At 40.7% G+C, this 22282-nt stretch overlaps 1 protein-coding gene across 3 annotated transcripts in view; it reads left to right on the plus strand.

Moving 5' to 3' along the window:
• LOC121276712 (xanthine dehydrogenase-like) overlaps positions 1 to 22282 on the plus strand; it is a 182550-nt gene that overhangs the window by 103272 nt on the left and 56996 nt on the right. For 2 of the 3 annotated variants that reach the window (XM_041185259.1, XM_041185260.1), the window contains 7 exons: positions 3465 to 3568; positions 4570 to 4731; positions 6636 to 6779; positions 6918 to 7041; positions 12583 to 12812; positions 17331 to 17440; positions 21481 to 21585. In XM_041185259.1, the coding sequence (XP_041041193.1) occupies positions 3465 to 3568; positions 4570 to 4731; positions 6636 to 6779; positions 6918 to 7041; positions 12583 to 12812; positions 17331 to 17440; positions 21481 to 21585 (979 nt within the window). The remainder of the gene's footprint in view (positions 1 to 3464; positions 3569 to 4569; positions 4732 to 6635; positions 6780 to 6917; positions 7042 to 12582; positions 12813 to 17330; positions 17441 to 21480; positions 21586 to 22282) is intronic. The other variant, XM_041185261.1, reaches the window with a different exon arrangement.

Here is a 22282-nt window from a genome sequence, read left to right on the forward strand (position 1 = left end):
GGTTCTTTATTAATTTCTGTCTCAACATCTGGCTCTTCCCAAATGTATGACTGACTGTCGTCTTTGATGAATGGAAATAAGATTCCTCCATTATACCTTCTGAAGTAGGTACTAAATAAGATCGCTGTTGATTGCCATTCCTCCGGACTATTACTCATTCTTTCCCTTGGTCTGACTATTGGATCTGGACTTGATCCCTTTCTTCCTCTCTTTGCTGTTATACTTTTCTTGATCACATGACCCTCTCTCTTGTTTTGATTTTGCAGGTTTATCCTTCTCTTGCATTTTGCATGTTCTCTTTCCTTGCCTCTTGAGTTCACCCCCATCCCTTTGGTCGTTTTTCTGTCCTTACTTCTGAGCCAGTGACTCCTTGCAGTCTCTCATTCTTGACTCTCAGGTAGTACTGGACTTCTAGACCTGGAAGTAATTCTTTGGGTATGACGGGGAGCTGTGAGGAAGCTTGCATATCAATGTCTTGGTTTCCATCAAAATCCAGTAGACCTGGTTTATCACTTTCTTCCCACGTAAAAAAGGCAGACGTTGTGTGGCTTGGTTCCTTGTCTAGTTTTTGACTTCTTTGACTATGATCAGTCAATGGACAGGTGTAGATGTACTTTCCAGAAGGTCACCACTGTTGGATGAATGTGGTATTTAAACAGAGTATTGCATCACCAGATTTTCCTCTTCTACTTTCAAAGCAACACTACAGAGTGATGACTGATCACTCTCATTCTCATGTTTTCTTGGTCTAATTTTTTTCACTGTGCATTAATTGCGAGTACGTCCACTCACCTCCTCCAGAACATCCTCCTGCAAAATGGCTGGACCATCAATCTCTGTGAAGAGTTTCAAAAAGCCAGCACTGAAGTCGCAATCTAGATCTCCTTTGCAGCTGGATAGTTTTAGGGATTCATTTCTGAAGTCACCCTTAGATTCTTACTGCTTTACTTCTTCCACGTTCCTGACAAGATTGAAGTCTTTACAAGCTCTTCTACCTAAAAGAGAGAATTCCTGATTCTGCAGAACATACAATATTTCCAATATCTGTCTTCCCTTGTACTAGAGTATTGCCTATAACTTTCCCCTTGACTTTTAGTTTGATCGGTCCTGGATCGTATCGCTGGCTTTCTGGTGGCTTCAGGCAATGCGTTGGTACCCACTGTTTGTTTTCTGATAAAACCATTACATTTGCTCCAGTATCTAGTTTAAAGTTGGTGATATGTACATTGATGCATTTCTCTGCATTCCAGGATGCATGATTGGGGTCATTGATCTCACCCAGGAAACATTTTTGCTCCTCTTCTGACAGGAATTCTTTGACTTCATTAATAGCCTTAAGTGTGAAGACTCTCTCTTTGAAACTTGTGAAATTGGGGGTTTTACTTTGACACATCTTCCCAAACTGACCAATCCTCCCACAGAGAAAGCATTCTGAAATGTTTTCAGGACACTGTTAATGCCTGTGGGTCTCTTTGGAGTCATGGCACTGGCAAGGTTTTATGGCATCTTCTATTAAATTCATAAAAGCATCTACTGGTTCGCCTGGTTTCTGGAACTTTTTGCTGAATTTGGCCCTTTCCAGAATCTTATTGCTCCTCAGTTTGAAATATTTATCAAAGACTTTTAAGACTTATTTAAATTTATCCGAGGTCTCACTGATGCCCTTTCTTGCAATAATATTATCTGCTGCTGTTTCTGTGGAGTAATGTGTTGATGTTCAGCTTACTATTGACTTACTAATCAATCCTGGAGTAAATCAGAACCTCAAGAATCTTTTTATCCAAAGTGCCTAGTTTGGTGTTTGATTTGGTCCTTCCATGGTCAGGATCAGGCGGAACTCCAGACACCACCCCGCGTCATTTCCATTTTCAGGTCGGTGAGGGCGCAGCTAAGTCAGCCCGCTGACCTGTCAATGGCCTATTGAGACCATTAATAAAACAATTTAGGTAATCAACAGGGCTGCCAGTCCAACCTTAAGGTTGGCGGGCAGGCCAGGAGCCCTGGCGGGTTTCAGAAAAAGCATGAAACCTCATCCATGGGCGGGATGAGGTTTCATGAGTGTTTTAAAATATTTAATAAAGGTTTGAGTTAAAGTAATGGACATGTCCCAACTCATGTGGCATGTCACATGAGGGAACACGTCAGAGAAATTTTTTAAACATTTACCTTAAAAGTTTTAATTCTGAGCCGATCTCCCTGAGACGGCACTTAACACTCCCAGCTGAGGGAATCCCCTCCTGCCCGCTCAGGGAGCGCATAACACTTTATGGTGGACATCACACTGGGCGGGCCTTAATTGGCCCACCCACTTAAAATGGTGGCACATCCCCCCGATTAGAGGCACACCTGCCTGTGCCCGCTCCTGCACTTGCCCCGCTGATGGGGGGGGGTGGGGGGGGACATTCTACTCCATGTGTCCAAACCTCTGAGGTAGCATAAATGTAGGATCTGTGGTTTTTCAAAGCTTTGATGTGGTGAAACTGAAGTTTTAAATTTTCCTTCTAGTTTTTGAAGCTTTAGTTTAGTCTCTCACTGAGAACCTGCTGCAGCCGCTGTCTCTCCTTGGGGGATCTCTCAGTTAGACTTGATATTTATTCTTGAATGCTGCAAAGCCATTAACACAGTTTTGCATGAAGTCATTTTAATAATCTCTTCACACCCTTCCTCTGGAGTATTGAGTACTTGCAGCCACTTCTTGTTTTCTCTTTTCTGCTACTTTGTGGTCACCTTGTGTAATGGTGCTGACCTCAGAACCAAACGACAAGGTTTTCTGTGACCTGCCTTTGCTAGAGATCGGATTTTCACAGTACTGCCTGCTCAGTGCGCCATTAAAATTGTTCGTTTACCCTTTTCAAGAGTTGCTCACCAATTCCATGATCTCTGCTTTGTTCTCCGACTCAAAGCCTATGATCGCTGGATTAGGATTTCCTTCAGACAGCATCACATGCTGTAGTGCAGTCCGGAATGACTTTAAAAGTTGATGTTTTGACTATTACTGCCTCTACTTCATCTATGCAGCAGCTTTGGTGTTCTTCAACTGTGTTGCAGAGATCTGCAGTTTTGGTGCCACTTTTACAGGTCTGATATTTAATCTTCTCTAAAGCTGAATTTTCAGAGTCTTGGGTTCATCACTGCTGCCACTATGTTGCATGTTGGATAGTCTAGGGGAGGGGAATGATTTGCTGAGACATTGGTATGTTCAAACAATACCTGGTTTATTATGTATAATTAAACTATGTACAGCTACTGATGACTTGGTGCTACACTGCTGGAGCCATGAATGTTCTCCCCTCGACTTCTTGCATTGTGTTCTTTTTCATCATCATTATAGGAGGTGCTATTTACACACCCCCACACACTAACCCTTACAAACTCTAATACTATAAGATCAAGGCACAATAAAAGTTTTGTTATATTGCTGATAAGTTAGCCTCGTCACTGATTATTAAAAGTGATGATTACAGGTGCTTTATCTACACTCGACAAGGAAGTAATTCCTGATGACGGCAATCCACTATTTGCCAGTGCTACATACAGGAAATCACTGACACTTGGGCTTTTCTACAAGGTGAGAAACTCAAATGTTTTATAATGATATTTGCATTGAAAATTGGTTCTACAATCTAAAATAAATGATGGAAGCGGAGGTTGGGTTGGTGTGAAGAAAGACTAATGGCACATTGTGTAAATACGTCACAGAACATAGCACTGAGTGATACAAATCAAAGAGATTCCAGGTTGATCCTGGTTTCTGCTGTATTAGCCAATTTCGATCAGTTTGATAATGGAAACAGCACAGCAGACATTAGGGAATGGAAAATTGACAGCATTTTAATTCTAATTGCTCTGCAGTTTTTGTTATGCAATTTTTGTTTAGCATATCTTTAACACACTTTTGTTCCCTTTGGGTGAGAGTTGGTAAAACAATTACTTCAGCTGAGGATATATTGCCTCTATTTGTCTATCCAGTTTCAGCTTGCGTTACAGTGGTGAAAGGCCAGTGTGATAATCTGCTATGCTGTCCCGTTTCCAGTTATTTGTTGATTCTGTTCCTACTTGTTCCAGATTTATTAATTATTGTTTATCAAGTTTATTTTAAACATTATAGGGGTGAATTTGGTATCCAACAGCAATGAGAAATGGCCAAGCTGGAAGCCGATTTTCACAGCACTAGTTTTTATTTTCCATTGACTTAGAAAATACTGTCAAGATTTTTAATTTCAAATGAAGTAAAAATGGCAATGAGACTAGGAATCAAGTCTCCAAAAAGACTGAAGAAATTATTTCTGAAAAATCCTGTGTTGCTGGCATAGACTAATTTCACCCCAAAAATCTAAACCACTAATTAAAACAGAAAGTGCTAGAAAAACTAGCAGCATATCTGGAGAGAGAAACAGTTAACATTTCAAGTCAAGTATGACTCTTCTTCCGAAGAGTTTCTCTAGTACTTTGTTTTCATTTCAGAGCTTCTGCCATATTTTGCTTTTATCCAAAACATTGTACTTGCATTATTAACTTTTGGTTCTAGTTTATTGATTAATGAATCTACTGTACACTTTCTTTGATCAGTTTTACCTGTCCCTGTTGAGTGAAGATATTGTTTCACCTTGCAATTGGAGTGCCCAGTTCTCTTTGGTACGTCCTATATCCACAGGAAAACGAATTTACAGCAGCAGACCAGAGAAATACCCTTTGACAAAGCCTATGCCAAAATTAAATGCCTACCAGCAGGTAGGATTTTGATTTGTCTTCTGTTTGATATCACCTGATCTATATATGCTGTACAAAATCAGACAATGGCTTTACATGGGCACAGCAGAGTCCAATATATTCCCTGGAATATACCCTGATAAACTGAATAAAATTTTCTGAACTTTATTTTGTTGATCTTCAAATCCCCAGAGATTCCATTAGCCACTTAGTCAAAATGTCTCAGTTTCAGTCCATTACATGCACAGAAGCCCCCAAAAAACCCCAGCTTGCCTAACCCTGTCACTATCCTCCTACTCAAAATAAGAGATAAATTCATACAAAGTACTATTGATACTGATCACTTATTGAGATAAAATACATTTGGTTGTGTTCAAGCAGTACTCTATATCAGTAGAATGTTTTTCCATTCAGAAAATCATCAAATGCCACAGAAACACATGCAATTGGTTCTGGAAAATCAAATAGATTTTGTTTTAACATGACATCAGGACCAGACCCACATTATATGACCTACTTGGTCCCAACCTACTAATGGGCCCAGGACCCACAGTAACTTATCTTTCTGCTCCTATTTTGAGAAGGTTTACTGAGCATCCAGCATGAGTTTTATTAAACTTTTAGCGTCATGTCCTGCAGTTTTGGGAGAATTAGGTACCACTTTTAAGTGCTAATTTAATTAGTATCCAGTGAGGACTTTTTCTGCATTGTGACATCTATGGAATATATTAAGTATGATAATAAGTTTAGCAGCCTTGCAGTTTCCCTGCCACTCTGATGGAATCCCTCACAGGCTTGGCTTCAGGTTTCATTGAGGTATTTATTGTTTTTTACAAGGGAACTTTGAATAAAATTGTTTGACTTACCATCCTAAAACTGAGTCAAATTATTAAGAAGCCCCTGGGTTTTTGTATTGGCCAGAAAAAAATGGCTGCCCTTTGTACTTCATTTTTTAAAATGAAGATTCCCAAGGACCAATCAGGAATGGACCCTATGCAAGAATTCAAAATTATAAAGACCCTTGAATTTCTTTCCAATTTAAAGAAAGGGCACAATTCAGATGAGATTATTCTTTCCCAGTCCAAAGATTTTGGGGGTGAAGCATTTTCCAAAATGCTTTGAGCATGTTCAAAAATTGATTCGACATTAATATTGAACATGAATTGAGCATGCACTAACATTAGGTGAATCTAGTCACATATTCACACAGCATTTTTAAAATTCAGTAACTGAAAGCTCTCTAGCCTTTGATGATCAAGATTATTGGATAGCAATCCTGAAATCTGGTCAGATAGCCATTAACAAAGGTAAAGCTTTACTCTTGTGTTTCCAGTGGTTTTGCAGAGGTATGCGAACCAGATAATTGGGATGGTTCCTCTTATGCCAATTTCTTCCCACTATTTTACTATGGCATATTTTCCAGTATCACTTAATGATGGAAAAGATTACATATAATCACTTTAGCAAAACTAGGTATTAGAATAGAGCAGCTATCCAGGTTTGCTAGTGGAAGTGCAACACATCAAGTACCTAAAATAAACCAGTTGAATCAATGCTGAAACCATCAATAATATTTAGGTTATAGAAAATCGTTTCAGCTTTTGGACTTCAAAACTGCCTGCCCCTTTAAGCTGTTGGAGGCATCTAACCCCACTAGTAGCAGCAGTGTCCTGGCTACCATCCCACAAGCGAGACCTTAGGAATATCAGCAGGAGTTAAAATAAAAAGGTGGAGTTAAAATAAAAAAGGTAAAGGAGGCAAATCCTAGGAATTTCTCTGTGGCCAGTGCCATGTCAGCCAGTTGAACCATACTTCTGGTAGCATGGTCAATGGAACACAAGACGTTCCTGTTACTGGAGAAGGCATTGGAGTCCTTTGAATAGTAGAACAATTTTAATCATGTATTTCTTTTGTCCTACATTCAGACTTCTGGAGAAACTCAGTATGTCAACGACATACTGCCTCTTCCAAATGAGTTATTTTCAGCATTCACTCTGAGCGAAGAGGGAAATGCAACCATCAGCAGCATTGACATTACAGCAGCCATGGAGGTGCCTGGTGCTGCAGCAGTAAGTAGTTAATACTATTTGTGAAGTGCATTGTTTAACTAGTTTTCCAATACTGGCATTGTCCTTATTAGCAGAACATTTGCCCAAAAAGTATAATTAACCCTTGAATTAATTTATTTCTTCTATTTCACAATACAGGTGTATTTAGCAAAGGATATACCTGGATCCAACACATTTATGCCTCCACCCCATGAGGTTGAAGAGATCTTGAGTAGTGGTCCTGTTCTGTATGCTGGGCAGCCAGTCGCACTGTGTGTTGCTGGTAATACATTTGGAAAACATACAAATCTGAATTTTATTAAATTTAATTCCCAGAAACCTAATCATGCTTGCAAAACAAGCACAGAGGAAGTGCTGAGCATACTGTACCTGCCTGCTCATGTGGTCATAGACCACATTCTGATTGATGCTGCCAGCTTGTTAGCATGATCAAGGGTGCAGCCAATATGCAGCACTGGCTGCATCTGTTTGGGGAGATAAGAAATTGGGTTTGATTTATTCCACTTAAAGGCAGCCAGCACCTCTTAAAAGAGGAGGTATTCTGTAAATATAGACAAAAGCGAGGTTGAATATATACAGCAGGGAAAGGGTTAGAATATCTGGAAGAGTTACAAAGAAGGCAGCTAGACTCTTGGATGCGAAGTTGGAGGCCCCAATTCAGACTGATGACTGTTAGAGGGAGATCTTAGCTCTCTGTGTGAAGAGCTGGACTATAGAATGGAAGAGAGGATTTGGAAGGGACAAGGGGGGATGCACAAACATAGTGGGAGGAGATGGGAATTGGCTGTATTTTTCCTGCCACCTGGACATTGGAGGACTCTTTCCTCAACACACCGCACCATCAAGTATCTCAAATGAAAGGAAAGAAGAAAAAGACTGAGTAGTGAGGGTCAGGGAAGAGAAAGACACATGCCGAGATTTTACGCAGCAGCAATGACTCCATTTACCAGATGGAAAGCCAAGGACAACCCCATCTCAGCTGGTCATATTTTACATGCAGCTAGCAATTGATTATCAGCAGTAAGAGCACCCAGGAGTGATGGCTGCTGTTGGGATTGCAGTTAGCCTAGACCAGTGAAGATGGAGGAGGTAAGTTGCGTTGGAACCGCCAGCAGGCCTCAGTGGGGTGGGAGTTTAGGGAGGGTTTTGGGGGTCATTCATGAGGGCAGAGGAGTCTTTCAGTGGAAGCAGGCCTTGTCACTGGGGAGGACCTCCATGGGCCACAGATGCCAGAATAGGACCCAAGCCATGGGAAGGCTGCAAAGATATACCTGGCAGTCTCCCCAGGTGAAGGGTCCACCCCAGGAAGATGTCTTTATGTGGCCCCTAAGTGACCACTTAAGTGCATCAATTGGCCAAAGGCCAGCCTACCAGCTGGTAAAATGCCAGGAGCAGTGGGAAGGTATTCTACCTTCCCTTGCCCCCCCTCCACAATCACCTGATTTACCCCCCTCTCGCCTCCAAGTAGGTATCCCTGGGGTCTTGTAAATCCCTGGCTATAGTAGTAGTAGAAAAAGCGAGGTTGAAAACAGCCACACAAGAGATTAAGAGAAAGACCATTTACAATTTAATGTTCATTAGACTTTCTTGGTGCTTCACACCAGTTTCTGGTCAAAAGTTATATTCCAACATGCTCCAAGTTACAACCTGTTAAGGAGAAATCTACAGACATAGAATTTTAACGTCACAGAAGGAGGCCATTCAGCCCATTATATCTGCACTGGCTCTCCAAATGAGCATTATGACTCCATGCCATTGCCCTGCCTTTTCCCCATACCCTGCCCATTATTTGAATAGAAACAATCATCTAATGCTCTTGTGAACGCCTCTATTGTACCTGCCTCCACCACACTTCCAGGCAGTGCATTCCAGACCCGAATCACTCTGAAATAGTTTTTTCTCACAACACATTTGCTTCTTTTGCAAATTACTAAATCTGTGCCCTCTCGTTCTTGACCCTTTTATGAGCAGGAACAGCTTCTCCCTATCTACTCTGTCCGGTCTCCTCATTATTATGGGTAATTAAGCAGAACCTCAAAGTTCATCATCTCTCGATTATTACCTGGACCATGTACAAATTGGTTTAGGACAAATCAGATTAGGGAGATGAATGCGTGGCTCAAAGACAGGTGTGGGACAAGTGGGTTCTGGTTCATGAGGCACTGGCACCAGTACTGGGGAAAGTGGGATCTATATCACTGGGACAGTCTACACATGAACTGTGCTGGGACCAGTGTTTTTGGCAAGCCATATAACTAGGGAAGTAGAGAGAGTTTTAAATTTGGGGCAAGGGTACAAATTTGGGAAGATGAGGTAAATCAAAGAGTAGAGACAAGGCAAAAGAGAAAGGTATTGTTACAGGAAATGAAAAATGGACAGTGACAGGAAGGGATAGAGAGTACAATTCTAACAGTAAAGCAACAGGTGAAACTAGAGGTTATAAAAAGAATAAAAGGATCAACCTAAAAGCTTTGTATTTGAATGCACAAAATATTCAATGCAAAATGAAGTGTGTGCGCACATAGAAATAAATAAGTACAATTTGGTAGTCATTATAGAGACATGGCTGCAGGAGGACATGGGTTGGGACCTGAATATTAAAGAGTACAGGACATTTAGGAAGGACAGGAATCAAGGAAAATGTGGAGGGGTGGCTCTATTAGTTAATGATGGTATTAACACAACAGAGGGGGATGACCTTAATTCAAGAAACCAGAATGTGGAAACAGCTTGGGTAGAGATGAGAAATGGTAAAGGCAAGGAGTCACTTCTGGGAGTCATGTACAGGCTCCCTTAATAGTAACCACATGGTAGGGTGGAGCATAAAGGAAGAAATAATGGGAGCTTGTCAAAAAGGCACAGCAATAATTATAGGCGATTTTAATCTACATAGACTGGAAAAGTTGGATGGGCAAAGGTAGCTTTAATGAGGAGTTCATAGAATATTTCCAGGATAGTTTCTGAGAACAGTGTGTTCTGGAGCTAACCAGAGAGAAGACTACACTAGACCTGGTATTTATAATGAGATGAGATTATTTAATGATTTCATAGTGAAGGCACCCCTAGGTAGCAGCGACCACAATAATATTGAATTTTACATTCAGTTTAAGGGAGAGAAGAGTGGATCTGAGACCATGCTTTAAAAATTAAATTAGGGCAATTATGAGGGCATGAAAGTAGAGCTGGCTAAAGTGAATTGGAAATTAGGTTAAGGGATAGGTCAATAGAGATGCAGTGGCAAACATTTAAGGGGATATTTCAGAATACACAAAAGATACAATCCAACAAGTAAGAAAAAGTCCAAGGGATTGACAGACCATACGGGGTTAACTAGAAAGGTTAAAGGTAGTATCAAACTTAAAGAGAAAGCATATAATTGTGCAAAGATATGTGGGAGGTCAGAAGATTGGACATAACAAATGCAAGTGTTGGTTCTATAGAAAGTGAGTCTAGAGAATTGATAATGGAAACAAAGAAATGACAGATGAATTGAAGAGGTATTTTGTATCAGTCTTGACTGTAGAGGATAAGTAACATCCCAGAAACAGCTATAAATCAGGAAATGGAAGGGAGGGAGGGAGGAACTCAAGAAAATTACAATCACCAGAGAAGTAGTACTGAGTAAATTGTTGGAGTTGCAGGTTGACAAGTGCCTGGGTCCTGATGGACTTCATCCTAGGGTCTTAAAAGAAGTGGCTAGTGAGATAGCTGATGCTTGGTTTCAATTTTCTGAAACTCGCTAAATTCAGGGATGGTCCCATTTGATTGTAAGATAGCAAATTTAACTCCATTATTTAAAAAGGGATGGAGATAGAAAGGAGGAAACTATAGGCCAGTCAGCTTAACATCTGTCATAGGGAAAATGTTAGAAGCTATCATTAAATGTGTTAAAGCAGGGCACCTGGATAAGTTCAAGGTGATCAGGTACAGTTAGCATGGTTTTGAGAAAGGGAAATCATGTTTAATCAACTTACTGAACATTTTTGAGGAAGTAACACGTACTGTGGATAAACAGTAAACCAGTGGATGTATTGTACTTAGATTTCCAGAAGGCATTTGATAAAGTGCCACATCAAAGGTTATTGTGGAAAATAAAAGCTCATAGTATAAGGGGTAACATATTGGCCCAGATAGAAGATTGGCTGGCTAACAGGAAGCAGGGAGTAGGCGTAAATGGGCCTTTTTCAGGTTGGCACGGTGTAACGAGTGGTGTGCCACTGGGACCTCAACTGTCCATAATTTATATATGAATTGAATGAAGGGATGGATGGGATGGTTGCCAAATTTGCTGATGCCACAAAGATAGGTAAGAAAGCAAGTTGTGAAGAGGACAAGGGAGGTTACAAAAAGATATAGATAGGTTAAGTGAGTGGGCAAATGGAGTAAATTTTGGGAAAATGTAAAATTGTCCATTTTGGAAGGAAGAATAAAAAAGAAGCATATTATCCAAATGGTGATATATTACAGAGCTATGAAATGCAGAGGGATCTGAGTGTCTTAGTGAAAAGACTAGTGTGCAGGTACATCAGGTAATTAGGAAAGCTAGTAGAATGCTATCATTTATTACAAGGGGAATTGGATACAAAAGGAGGGAGGTTACGCTTCAGTTGTACAGAGCACTAGTGAGACTACATCTGGAGTACTGTAAACACTATAGGTCTCCTTACTTAAAGGAAAGATGTAAATGTGTTGGAAGCAGTTCAGAGAAGGTTTACCAGACAAATACCCAGAATGGGCAGGTTGTCTTATGAGGAAAGGTTGGACAGGCTAGGCTTGTATCCGCTGGAGTTTAGAAGAGTAAGAGGCAACTTGATTGAAACATTTAAGAACCTGAGGGGTCTTGACAGGGTGGATGTGGAAAGAATGTTTCCTCTTGTAGGAAAATCTAGGACTAGGGGTCACTGTTTAAAAATAAGGGGTCACCCATTTAAGACAGTAATGAGGCAAGATCTTTTCTCTCAGAAGATCGTGAGTCTTTGCAACTCTCCTCCTGAAAGGGATGCGGCAGCGGAGTCTTTGAATATTTTTAAGGCAGAGGTGTATAAATTCTTGGTAAGCAAGGGGGTAACAGGATGCACATTTGAGGTTACTATCAGATCAGCCATGATCTTATTAAATGGTGGAGCTGGCTTGAGGGGCCAAATGGCCTACTCCTGCTCCTTGTTTGTATTGAATGATCATCTTACCAAAAGGATAGCTCAGCTGCATGAATTTTTCAAGTGATAGTATCACTAGCTGATTTTCTTTTTTAAACACCCATGAGTGATGGCAAACTCTAATTGTAACTAGAAGTTGTGCAAAATTCAAGAAATTAGTAAAAAAAAAATCTACAATAGTTGATCTAGCTTTAAAATAAAAGCAAAATACTGTGGATGCTGGAGTTTTAATATAAAAACCAGAAGTGCTGGAAAAGGTCAGGTCTGGCAGCATCTGTGGAGAGAGAAACAGAGTTAATGTTTTGAGTCCAATATGACTCTTCTTTGGAACTGAATAGAGGCAGAAATGTGGTGAGTTTTATGCTGTTTAAAAAGTGGGAGGATCAGGTGGAACAAAAAGGCAAGGCAAGGATAGGTTAGAGGATGGGGAAATTAACTGACAAAGATGGTGGTAGTAAAGGAACAAAGCATTGGTCTAGAGTAGGTGTTAATGGCAAAATAGCAAATATTGATCTAGCATTGTTGTTCAAATTATGAGTTAGAAGTTTTAGGATTTTTTAAAAAATTACAGATATAAAAGATTTTCAGTACCATTTCAACAGCTGCCCAAGCACTTGTAAGTTAACCATACCTATTTTCATATTAAGTTTCACAGCATCGTGCTCTCGAGATGGTAGAAAGAGTGAAGGTCACCTACAAGGATCAACAGCCACCAATAGTGACCCTTGAAGATGCTATTGAAAAGAAATCCTTTTACCCACCACCTGGAAAGGAGTTGCTTGTTGGTGATCCTATCGGTGCTATTTCAGTATCTCCTTGCAAAATTGAAGGTGAAGTTAGAGCAGGTGAACAGTACCATTTCCACATGGAAACACAGGTAACCTTCTAAACGTTTAATGACAGTAAGAATTGCACAGTATATAATTTTATTTATGAACTTAATCTCTATTTCAGGATTGAAGTTATGGTTAAAAAAATCCATGAATCCCAAACCCAATTCTTTTGCTTGCCTCTTAGAAGCTCCATCACCAGGTCTTTTACAATGGACCTCCCATTGACTTCTAAGTTTCAACGTTGGGTTCCCGATTGATCCAGAATGTATCATGAAAGATACTATGTGCAGACCATGCATAACATAAGGGGTGTAGAGACCTGCACACTGCTGTTCATGTAGAAATGGAATAAATGATAGATGTGGAATCTGCTTTGAAGAAACCATAAAGGAAAAGTGTGGGACTGCAACAAAAAAGATATTGTAAGGGAACTTTGAGATGGCTTAAGATTTGAAAATGAGGAACATAACAGGGCAGACATCTGCTGACCCCTGAATTTGATATGGATGTATCTGCATGCTCCTGAGATTAAATAACAAAATGTTTCATGGATCAACAGCCAAAGGGGGTGATAATGGGTAACGGAAAGAAACAAAAGATATGCCTGGATGAGATGTAAATGGATGAATAGCAGCTGTTTGAATACAAAGTGAAGGGATTAAGAAAGAAAAATAGCCAGCAAAAGAGAAAATACATGAAACAAGATATGGACAGGTTATAATCTAAAATTGTTGAACTTGAATGTTGAGCACAGAAGATTCTAGAGTGCCAAGTAGAAAGATGGGGTGCTGTTCTTCAAGCTAGCATTAGCTTCACTGGAACACTGTAGCAGACCATGGGCTGAAAGGTCAGTAGTGAGAGCAAGGTGGAGAATTGAAATGCCAAGTGACAGGAAGCTCAGGGGTTATGCTGGCAGGCTGAAGGGATGCTGAAGGAAGCCTGTGTCTTCTTTACCCTGGAGAGACCACATCATGCTTAGCAACTACAATATTCTAAAATCGTTACTTTGCAGAAAGAGGCCATTTGGCCAATCATGTCTGCACTGGCTCTCCAAATGAGCATTATGACTCCATGCCATTAGACCATAAGACCATAAAACATAGGAGCAGAAATTTGGCCATTCGGCCCATTGAGTCTGCTCAGCCTTTCAATCATTGCTGATAAATTTCTCAACCCCATTCTCCCGCCTTCTCCCCGTAACCTTTGATCCCCTTACCAATCACGAACCTATCTATCTCAGTTTTAAATACACTCAATGACCTGGCCTCCACAGCCTTCTGTGGCAATGAATTCCATAGATTCACCACTCTCTGGCTAAAGAAATTTCTCCTCATCTCTGTTCTAAAAGGTCTTCCCTTTACTCTGAGGCTGTGCCCTCAGGTCCTAGTCTCTCCTACTAATGGAAACATCTTCCTCACGGCCACTCTATCTAGGCCTTTCAGTATTCTGTAAGTTTCAATCAGATCCCCCCTCATCCTTCTAAACTCCATTGAGTATAGACCCAGAGTCCTCAAATGTTCCTCATACGTTAAGCCTTTCATTCCTGGGATCATTCTCGTGAACCTCCTCTGGATCCTCTCCAGGGCCAGCACATCCTTCCTGAAATACGGGGCCCCATTCTCCTGCCTTTTCCCTGTAACCTTGCACCTGGTTATTCAAATAGAAATAATCCAATGCCCTCTTGAATGCCTCGATTGAACCTGCCTCCACTACACTTCCAGGCAGTGCACTCCAGACCCAAACCACTCACTGAGAAAAAGTTATTTTCTCACACTGCATTTGCTTCTTCTGCAAATCACTTTAAATCTATGCTCTCTTGTTCTTGATCCTTTTATGAGTGGGAAAAGTTTCTCCCTATCTACTGTCCAGCCCCGTCATGTTTTCTAGTAGTCAGCCAAATTTGAATTTAAAAAGAAAATCACTGCTTCGCTTTGAAGGAGTGTTTGGGAAATTGGACAGTGACAAAGGAGGAAATAAAAGGGCAGGTAGCGCATCTCCTACATTTGCACAGAAAGGTACCGTAGGAAAGGGAAGGGGTGATTAAGAAGTGGACAACAGTGTTGCAGAGGGGACAGTCCCTTTGGAATGCTGAAAGGAGAGGAGAGGTATATATGCGTTTGGTGGGGACAGAAATGCTGGAGGTGGCAGAAATGGTGAAGGACGATTTGTTGAAAATAGGGTGGAAGGTGATGTCAAGGAAACCCTACCACTAGGCTGAGGCACAAGTCAGGAGTGTTATAGATGCTCTCCACTTGACTGGATGAGTGCAACTCTAACAGCACTCAAGATGCTCAATACCATCCAGGACAAAGCAACCCAATTGATTGGCACCCCATCCACAAACATTCAGTCCATCCACCATCGATGCACAGTGGAAGCAGTGTGTACCATCTACAAAATGCACTGCATCAGCTCACCAAGGCTCCTTCTATAGCACCTCCAAAACCTACAACCTCAACCACCTAGTAGGACAAAGGCTGCAGATTCATGGGAACACCACCACCTCATCAAGCCACTCACCATACTGACTTGGAAATATATTGCTGTTCCTTCACTGTCACTGGGTCAAAATCCTGGAACTCCCCCCACTAACAGCACTGTTGATATACCTACACTACATGGACTGTAGCAGTTCAAAAAGGCACACCACCAAATTCTCAAGGGCAATTAGGGATGGGTGACGAAAATGCTGGCCTAGCCAGTGACACCCACCTCCCATTAAAGAATTTTTAAAAAAGCTGCTCACCTCTTCTGCCACATCTGCCTGGTTTCAGAAGCAGGCTTCTTCCTCTCATGTACTAGGAACATACTTCTGTGCAGGCCCTTTTTTCACAGCATGATCTTCATGAATGCCTCATAGCATTGGGTTGAGGCATAGCAGCCTTCTCTTGTTAAGACTCCATCACTTGATTTACAGTCTCTTACTTGCCAGTATTAATTGTAATTAATTATGCCTACTTATGTGCAGGTGGTGGGCATTATCTGGTGACTGCCCCTATCAATAGAAACAGACTGAAAGTGTGGTTGTTGGGTTAGCATTTGCTTGCTTGTAATGTGTAAATAAATGCTTGTAAAATGTGTAAAAATTGGTTCCAGTTTTATCCTTCACCAACTGGCTTTCAACAACCAGTTGTAAAATGGTTCCATTCTGCCCTTCACCAAGGTCCCTCTAAATATTGAAGCATGAACAGTCAGATGTGGGTTGTGATCATGCCCACCCATTCCAATTGGACAGGAAAGCCAGAAACAGGATTTTTATCCCAAGGCTCAGTTAAAGCACCATGGAAAAACCTGCCCCATGAACTTCTGGATTCCGGACTCCCTGCCGGACTCTCATTGTGTGCAGGTCCAAACTTTGAAATTGAGCCCAGAATTGTATTGAATATGGAAGTGAACGAATTGCAAGCAAATATTAAAAAACATTTTTTTTAAAATAAAAATCTGATTTGGAGAGCAAACAAAATACAAAGAATTTAACAATTTTTATGACCGATGCAGTTGGTAAAGTGGAGTTATTGAAAAATCCCAGAGGGAAACTTTAAACAACTGTCATAGCCTATAATTTTAAGTGTTATGTTTGAGATGTGACTCTGAATTCAGGAGTCAGACCAGCAGTTCTCAAGGCTTTACATTAAACTAAATGAAATATTTTATTAATTTACACAGGTTAAAATATATATACACATGGCTTCAAACTGCTGCTATCATAACTTTTAACAAATTCCCAAACTAATCTCCATTAAGGCAACAGCAACCCATAGACTTAACCAAACACCAGGCAAAGTATTTTCACCTTATGAATTCAAAATGAAGTTCTTTTCACTTTGGTTCCTGTGGAGCCAGTTGGAGGCTTGCAGCTGTCTTTTGATCTCACATTGCCTCTGCCCTGCACACCCAAAACGATTATCTTGTTATACCTACCACTGCCCATTGAATGTTCATTCTCATTGTATCAACAACTTCTGAACTAAACCTCCCTAACAATAAAACCCCTTTCACAGTACCAGTTTTATTAGTTACATAAACATATTTCTTGGTAGCTGCTAGATAGGTGTCCGTTTTCACCCTACTTCATGAATGCTCTATTCAAAAAATGCAAATACACATTATCTCTCTTACATATCAAAACTAGTACACATCAAAGCACCCAGACTAGCTGACTTTAATCCAATTAAGACACACCCACAGACTAAACCTCTATTTTAAAAGAAACATATTTTCCAAAATATTATACATTAATAGCTTCATGACACAATATCATAGTTTTTCCATATATTCAGACATTTTGTCTTTGACACTGTTATTTGAGTCTTAGACATTTCTGTAATAAGGAAACATTCTGAGACAGGCATCTCTATCATCTCTGGTACCCTTCCTGGAAACTTTTGCTGAGGTGTAAAGTGAGTGGAGCTCTGGAGTCGTAGGTCCCCTGTCCATTTTCCATTAGTAATTATCTAACACCGATTAGCCATTGCTTAAATTAAGATTGTATAACCTGAGAGAGTACATTAGAAGTAATTTTCTTCAACCATATTTTTAATGTATTGTTTAATTTTGGACAGATTTGTCGGTGTGTACCTACTGAAAATGGTTTGGATGTCCAGGCATCTAGCCAGTGGTTGGATTTTGCGCAACAAGCCATATCCGGTGCCATTGGAGTACCTCTCAAGGAGTAAACAGATTTTTCTTTCTTAGCACATTGTGACTAACTTGCTACAATGACTTTACAGCACATACTAACGGTTACATTGGCATTGTACAAGGCAAACTTTAATATAAACTCTGGGTAAAGTGTGGCATACATGCTCAATCTTCCACATCATAAATTATGTTAAGCTCACAAAACAGAAAATAAATAAAGAGACTGTGATATGGCAGTCAGTTTCCAGGCTACTTTTGTCTTAAATACACAATACCATCACCATCAAGACTTTCCAATGAGTATGGTAACTATATCTACCTATAAACAAATATAACAGTATGCTGTCATTTTAATTTATTTTATTTTCTTTCCCTTGCTCCTTATTCCCTTCCAACTACTTCAGCTGTTATTGCTGGATAATATGGATCACAGACTTCATAATTCCTGAAATCTGTGGAGACTGGAGGACATTGTGTCATGATTTCTTTCGTCAATCACTGAAATCAAGGCCAAGTCCAGTATTTGGCCAAACAGGACCTTACAGTATGGCAAACTAGGCCATTAGCAGCAACCTCAGACAAAAAAGTTTGGAAATGCATGCAGGTGCCCTGCTAAGGTTCGTGGCAAGGTCACTTTGTCTGTGAAGGAATAGGGGTAAAATAACATGGAATTAATACAGGAATGTTAGGTTAAAAGCTACTTGGGGTAAATTCATAGTAAAACATATTTTTTCAGAAGTCAAAACTAGCTTGCAAAAACAGCAATGTTAACTCCCTTCACCACAAAATGAATTCACCGTTAAGAAATACAAGCACCTAAAAAACGGTATTGTATGGGCAGAATTTTGTCTTCAGCGTGTGGGGCCCATCCCTGCATGCTGACAAGTAAAGTGATGCACGGTGATGTCAGGCTTGCGTGCCGACGTCACCACACATCATTCCGATCTTTTGTTCGGTGGACACACGCTGGAGTCGGCTGCGCGCTCACCAAACTGTCAAAGGCCTGTTAAGGCCATTAATGAACCAATTTAGGCAATTGACAGGGCTGCCTGTCGAACCTTAAAGTTGGCGGGCGGGCGAAGAGCCCAAGTGGCCTTTGCGTTTTGCATGAAACTTCATCCATGGGCAGAATGAGATTTCATGGAGGTTTTATGAAATAACTAAAACATTTTTTGATAATTCATAAACATGTCCCAGCTCATGTGACACTGTCACATGAGGGGACATGTCTGAATAATTTTATTCTTTTTTTTTCAAACTTTAAAACTAAGCATAATTTCCCTGAGCCCCCTCCTGACTGGCCCACCCAATAGGCAGAAGATTCTGCCCTATGGTTCTTGCCATTATATTAGCATATACAATGCTACTCCTGATAATTAAAACTGCAATCAGATAAGTTCAAAACAACATTGTCTAGGAATTAAACAGACACCCTCATTATAATAGATGGTCCTTTCACCAAATATAGGATCCTAATTAGGGGTGGTCTTTTATTGATCAAATGAACATCATCTACACAACTATTAATTATACAACCGCAAAATTCATTTTAAATATCTTAACCCAAACTCGAACTTTCAGATTTGTTATATTCTCGTTGATAACTACAGATGTGTTTTGAACCTAACGAATCTCACCTAGTTGGGGATTAAGTTAATATTACTTTAATATTTGATGGAAATCCTTACTTTCTTTTGAATTGCTATACCTCTAACAAGTGAAGTCTAAATCTAGGATTTTCTTATAGAAATAAGAACTTGCTATCTTTTCTTGTCAGAATTTATCTAGCTTGTGCTTTATACCATTTGTATAACCATCATGATTGCATGCTTTCTTATTATAATAAATTTGTGGGTGCTTAAAACTTTAATTATCTCAAAGACACGTGAACACCAACCCCCCTCCCACCTCCCTGCCCACCCCATATCAGTTCCCTTGTAGTGAGAGAATATTTACTGAGGGGTTTCACCCAGACCGCTATAATATCCAGGAAATTACAATCTATTTAAGAAACAGTTGTAAAAAGCCTATCCAGAAGGCCCTAACAGTAGAGAATAAATCAGGGGATAATGAGGGCATGTAAAAAAGGCAACATATTAATTATGGGTGATTTTAATCTTCATGTAGATTGGGAAAATCAAATTGGCAGAGGTAGCCATGAGCAAGAATTCATAGGCCTGAGTTTTCCCGTCGGCGATTTGGGGGCAGGACCTGCTCGCCGATGGGAAAATGACACGGGATGACATCGGGAGGAACCCCTGACGTCATCCTGGTCCATTTAAATATTCAGGAGGGCGGGTGGACAGCGAAATCAGCTGTCCGCCCGTCGACCTGCCAATGGTGAATTGAGGCCATTGGCTGGATAATTAAGGTAATTAAAGGCCCTGCCCATCCAACCTTAAGGTTGACATTGGCATGCTCGCACGACATCAGCATGCAATAATTTAAGCGCTGACGTGCGGGCTCTGCCACCCACACATCAGCCAGAAAATTCAGCCCAAGGAGTCTACAGAGGGATATAGACAGGTTAAGTGAGTGGGTAAATTCGTGGCAGATGGAACATAACATGGGAAAATGTGAGGTTATGCAGGAGCTGAATACTCCAGAAACTGCAGAAAGCTGCAGCAGAGAGGAATTTTGGGGTCCTCGTGCACGAATCAGAAAAAGCTAGCATACCAGTTCAGCAGGTAATAGGGAATGCAAATGGAATGTTGGCCTTTATTTCAAAGGGAATGAAGTATAAAAATAGGAAAGTCTTGATAAAACTATACAAACTATACAAGGCATTAGTTAGGCCACACCTAGAGTACTGTGAACAATTTTGGTCCCCTTATCTAAAGAAAGATATACTGGCATTGGAGGCAGTCCAGAGAAGGTTCATTAGGTTGATCCTGGAGATGGAGGGATTTTCTTATGAGGAGAGGTTGAGTAGGTTAGGCCTGTATTCATTGGAATTTAGAAGAATGAGAGTCAACCTTTATTGAAACATATAAAATTCTTAGGGGGCTAGACAGGGTAGATGCTGAGAGGTTGTTTCCCCTTGTGGGAGGGTCTAGGACCAGAGGGCATAATCTCAGAATAAGGGGATATGCATTTAAAACAGAGATGAGGAAGAATTTCTTCCCTCAGAGGGTAATCAATCTGTGGAATTCTTTACCGTAGAGGGCTGGGTCATTAATATATTCAAGGCTGAGATAGACAGACTTTTAATCAGGAAGGGAATCGAGGGGTATGGGGAAAAGGTAGGAATGTGGAGTTGAGGATCATCAGATCAGCCATGGTCTCATTGACTGGTGGAGCAGACACGATGGGCCAAATGGCCTACTTCTGTTCCTACGTCTTATGGTAATGATTCTGGTTGACTTCAATCCTTTACTTGGAGGCCGAGTGGGGCTCATAACCCAGTTACATGTCCTTGGGTCTAGCTCCTTCTGACTGAAGTTGAGGGGAATTAAACAGAAGGTACAAAGGACCTTGAATAAACTTCAAATGTTAATTAAGGTTGCAACACATCATATGTCAGGGTAATTGAGGGAAAAATATTACTGCTAATGGAGAATTGCAATATGCAATTTTGCAGTATATGTAGAAAATGCTGGAAATACATAGCAGGTGCGTCAGCAGTTGATAAAAGAAAAGGCTAGTGAACCTTGTGTGTTATAAAAACAGTAAGTGCTGGAAAAACTCAGGAGGTTTGGTAGCATCTATGGGGAGAGAAACAGAGTTAATGTTTTGAGTCCATATGACTCTTCTTCCAGTTCCGAAGAAAGGCCATATTGGAATCGAACGTTAACTCTGTTTCTCTCTTCACATATGCCACCAGACCTGCCGAGTTTATCCAGCACTTACTGCTTTTATTTCAGATTGCCACATCTGAAACATTAGCTTTTGTTTTTACAGAGCTGATGGACTGCTGGGTATTCACATTTTTTACTTAACAATTATTTCGGATTTCTGCTGTTTTAATCTCTAACATACAACTTTGTGTAATCCTGAATTGCCTTTTGCTCTGGTATTAGCCAAAACATAATTATCAGGTTTAAGCATTTAGAAATGTTTTTCTTTGTACAGGGTTAACATCACAGCTAAACATTTGGGTGGAGCTTATGGAGCTAAAGTTAATCGAGCCAACTTAGTGGCTTGTGGTGCAGCAGTGGCTGCAACATTGCTTCACAGGTAGGATTCAGTTCAATGATTTTAATGCAGCAAGTTATTGTTATTTGGCATGCATTGCTTGAAAGGGTAATGGAAGAAGATTCAATCATAACTTTCAAAAGCTGTGTCCTTGAAACAGAAAAAAATTTGCAGGAATATGGGGAAACAGTGGGACTAATTGGATAATAACTTGGTCTTGGGAATCTATTCTTTGTGGAGACCTCACGGCCAATACCTTTTGCCCTAGCAGCATTCTTGCAGAGTGGGTCTTTGACCACCTCATGCCTTCCTCCCTATGCCAGAAGATTGCCCAGAGAGCAGAATCCATTGGAATCCCAGCAGGATGGATTCCTACCCAAACTTTCATTTCTACAGCCAACTCCAGCATGATGCTACCACCAAACACATCTTCCTTTCACCCCTCCCCCGTCAGCATTCCATAGGGACCGTTCCCTCGGTGACACCCTGGTCCACTGCTCTGTCACCCCCAACAACTCATCCCCTTCCCAAGGCACCTTTCCATACCAGCCCTTTACCTCCTCCATCCTCGCTGACCAATGCCCCAAACACTCCTTTCAGGTGAAGCAGCATTTCACTTGTACCTCCTTCAATTTGGTCATATCATTCACTGCTCCCAATGCCATCTCCTCTACATTGGAGAGACCAAACACAGGCTGGGTGACCATTTTATGGAACACCTTCTGTCTGTCCTCAAGCA

This window comes from Carcharodon carcharias, chromosome 4, assembly GCF_017639515.1.
Source record: "Carcharodon carcharias isolate sCarCar2 chromosome 4, sCarCar2.pri, whole genome shotgun sequence".
Classification (NCBI taxonomy): Eukaryota; Metazoa; Chordata; class Chondrichthyes; order Lamniformes; family Lamnidae; genus Carcharodon; species Carcharodon carcharias.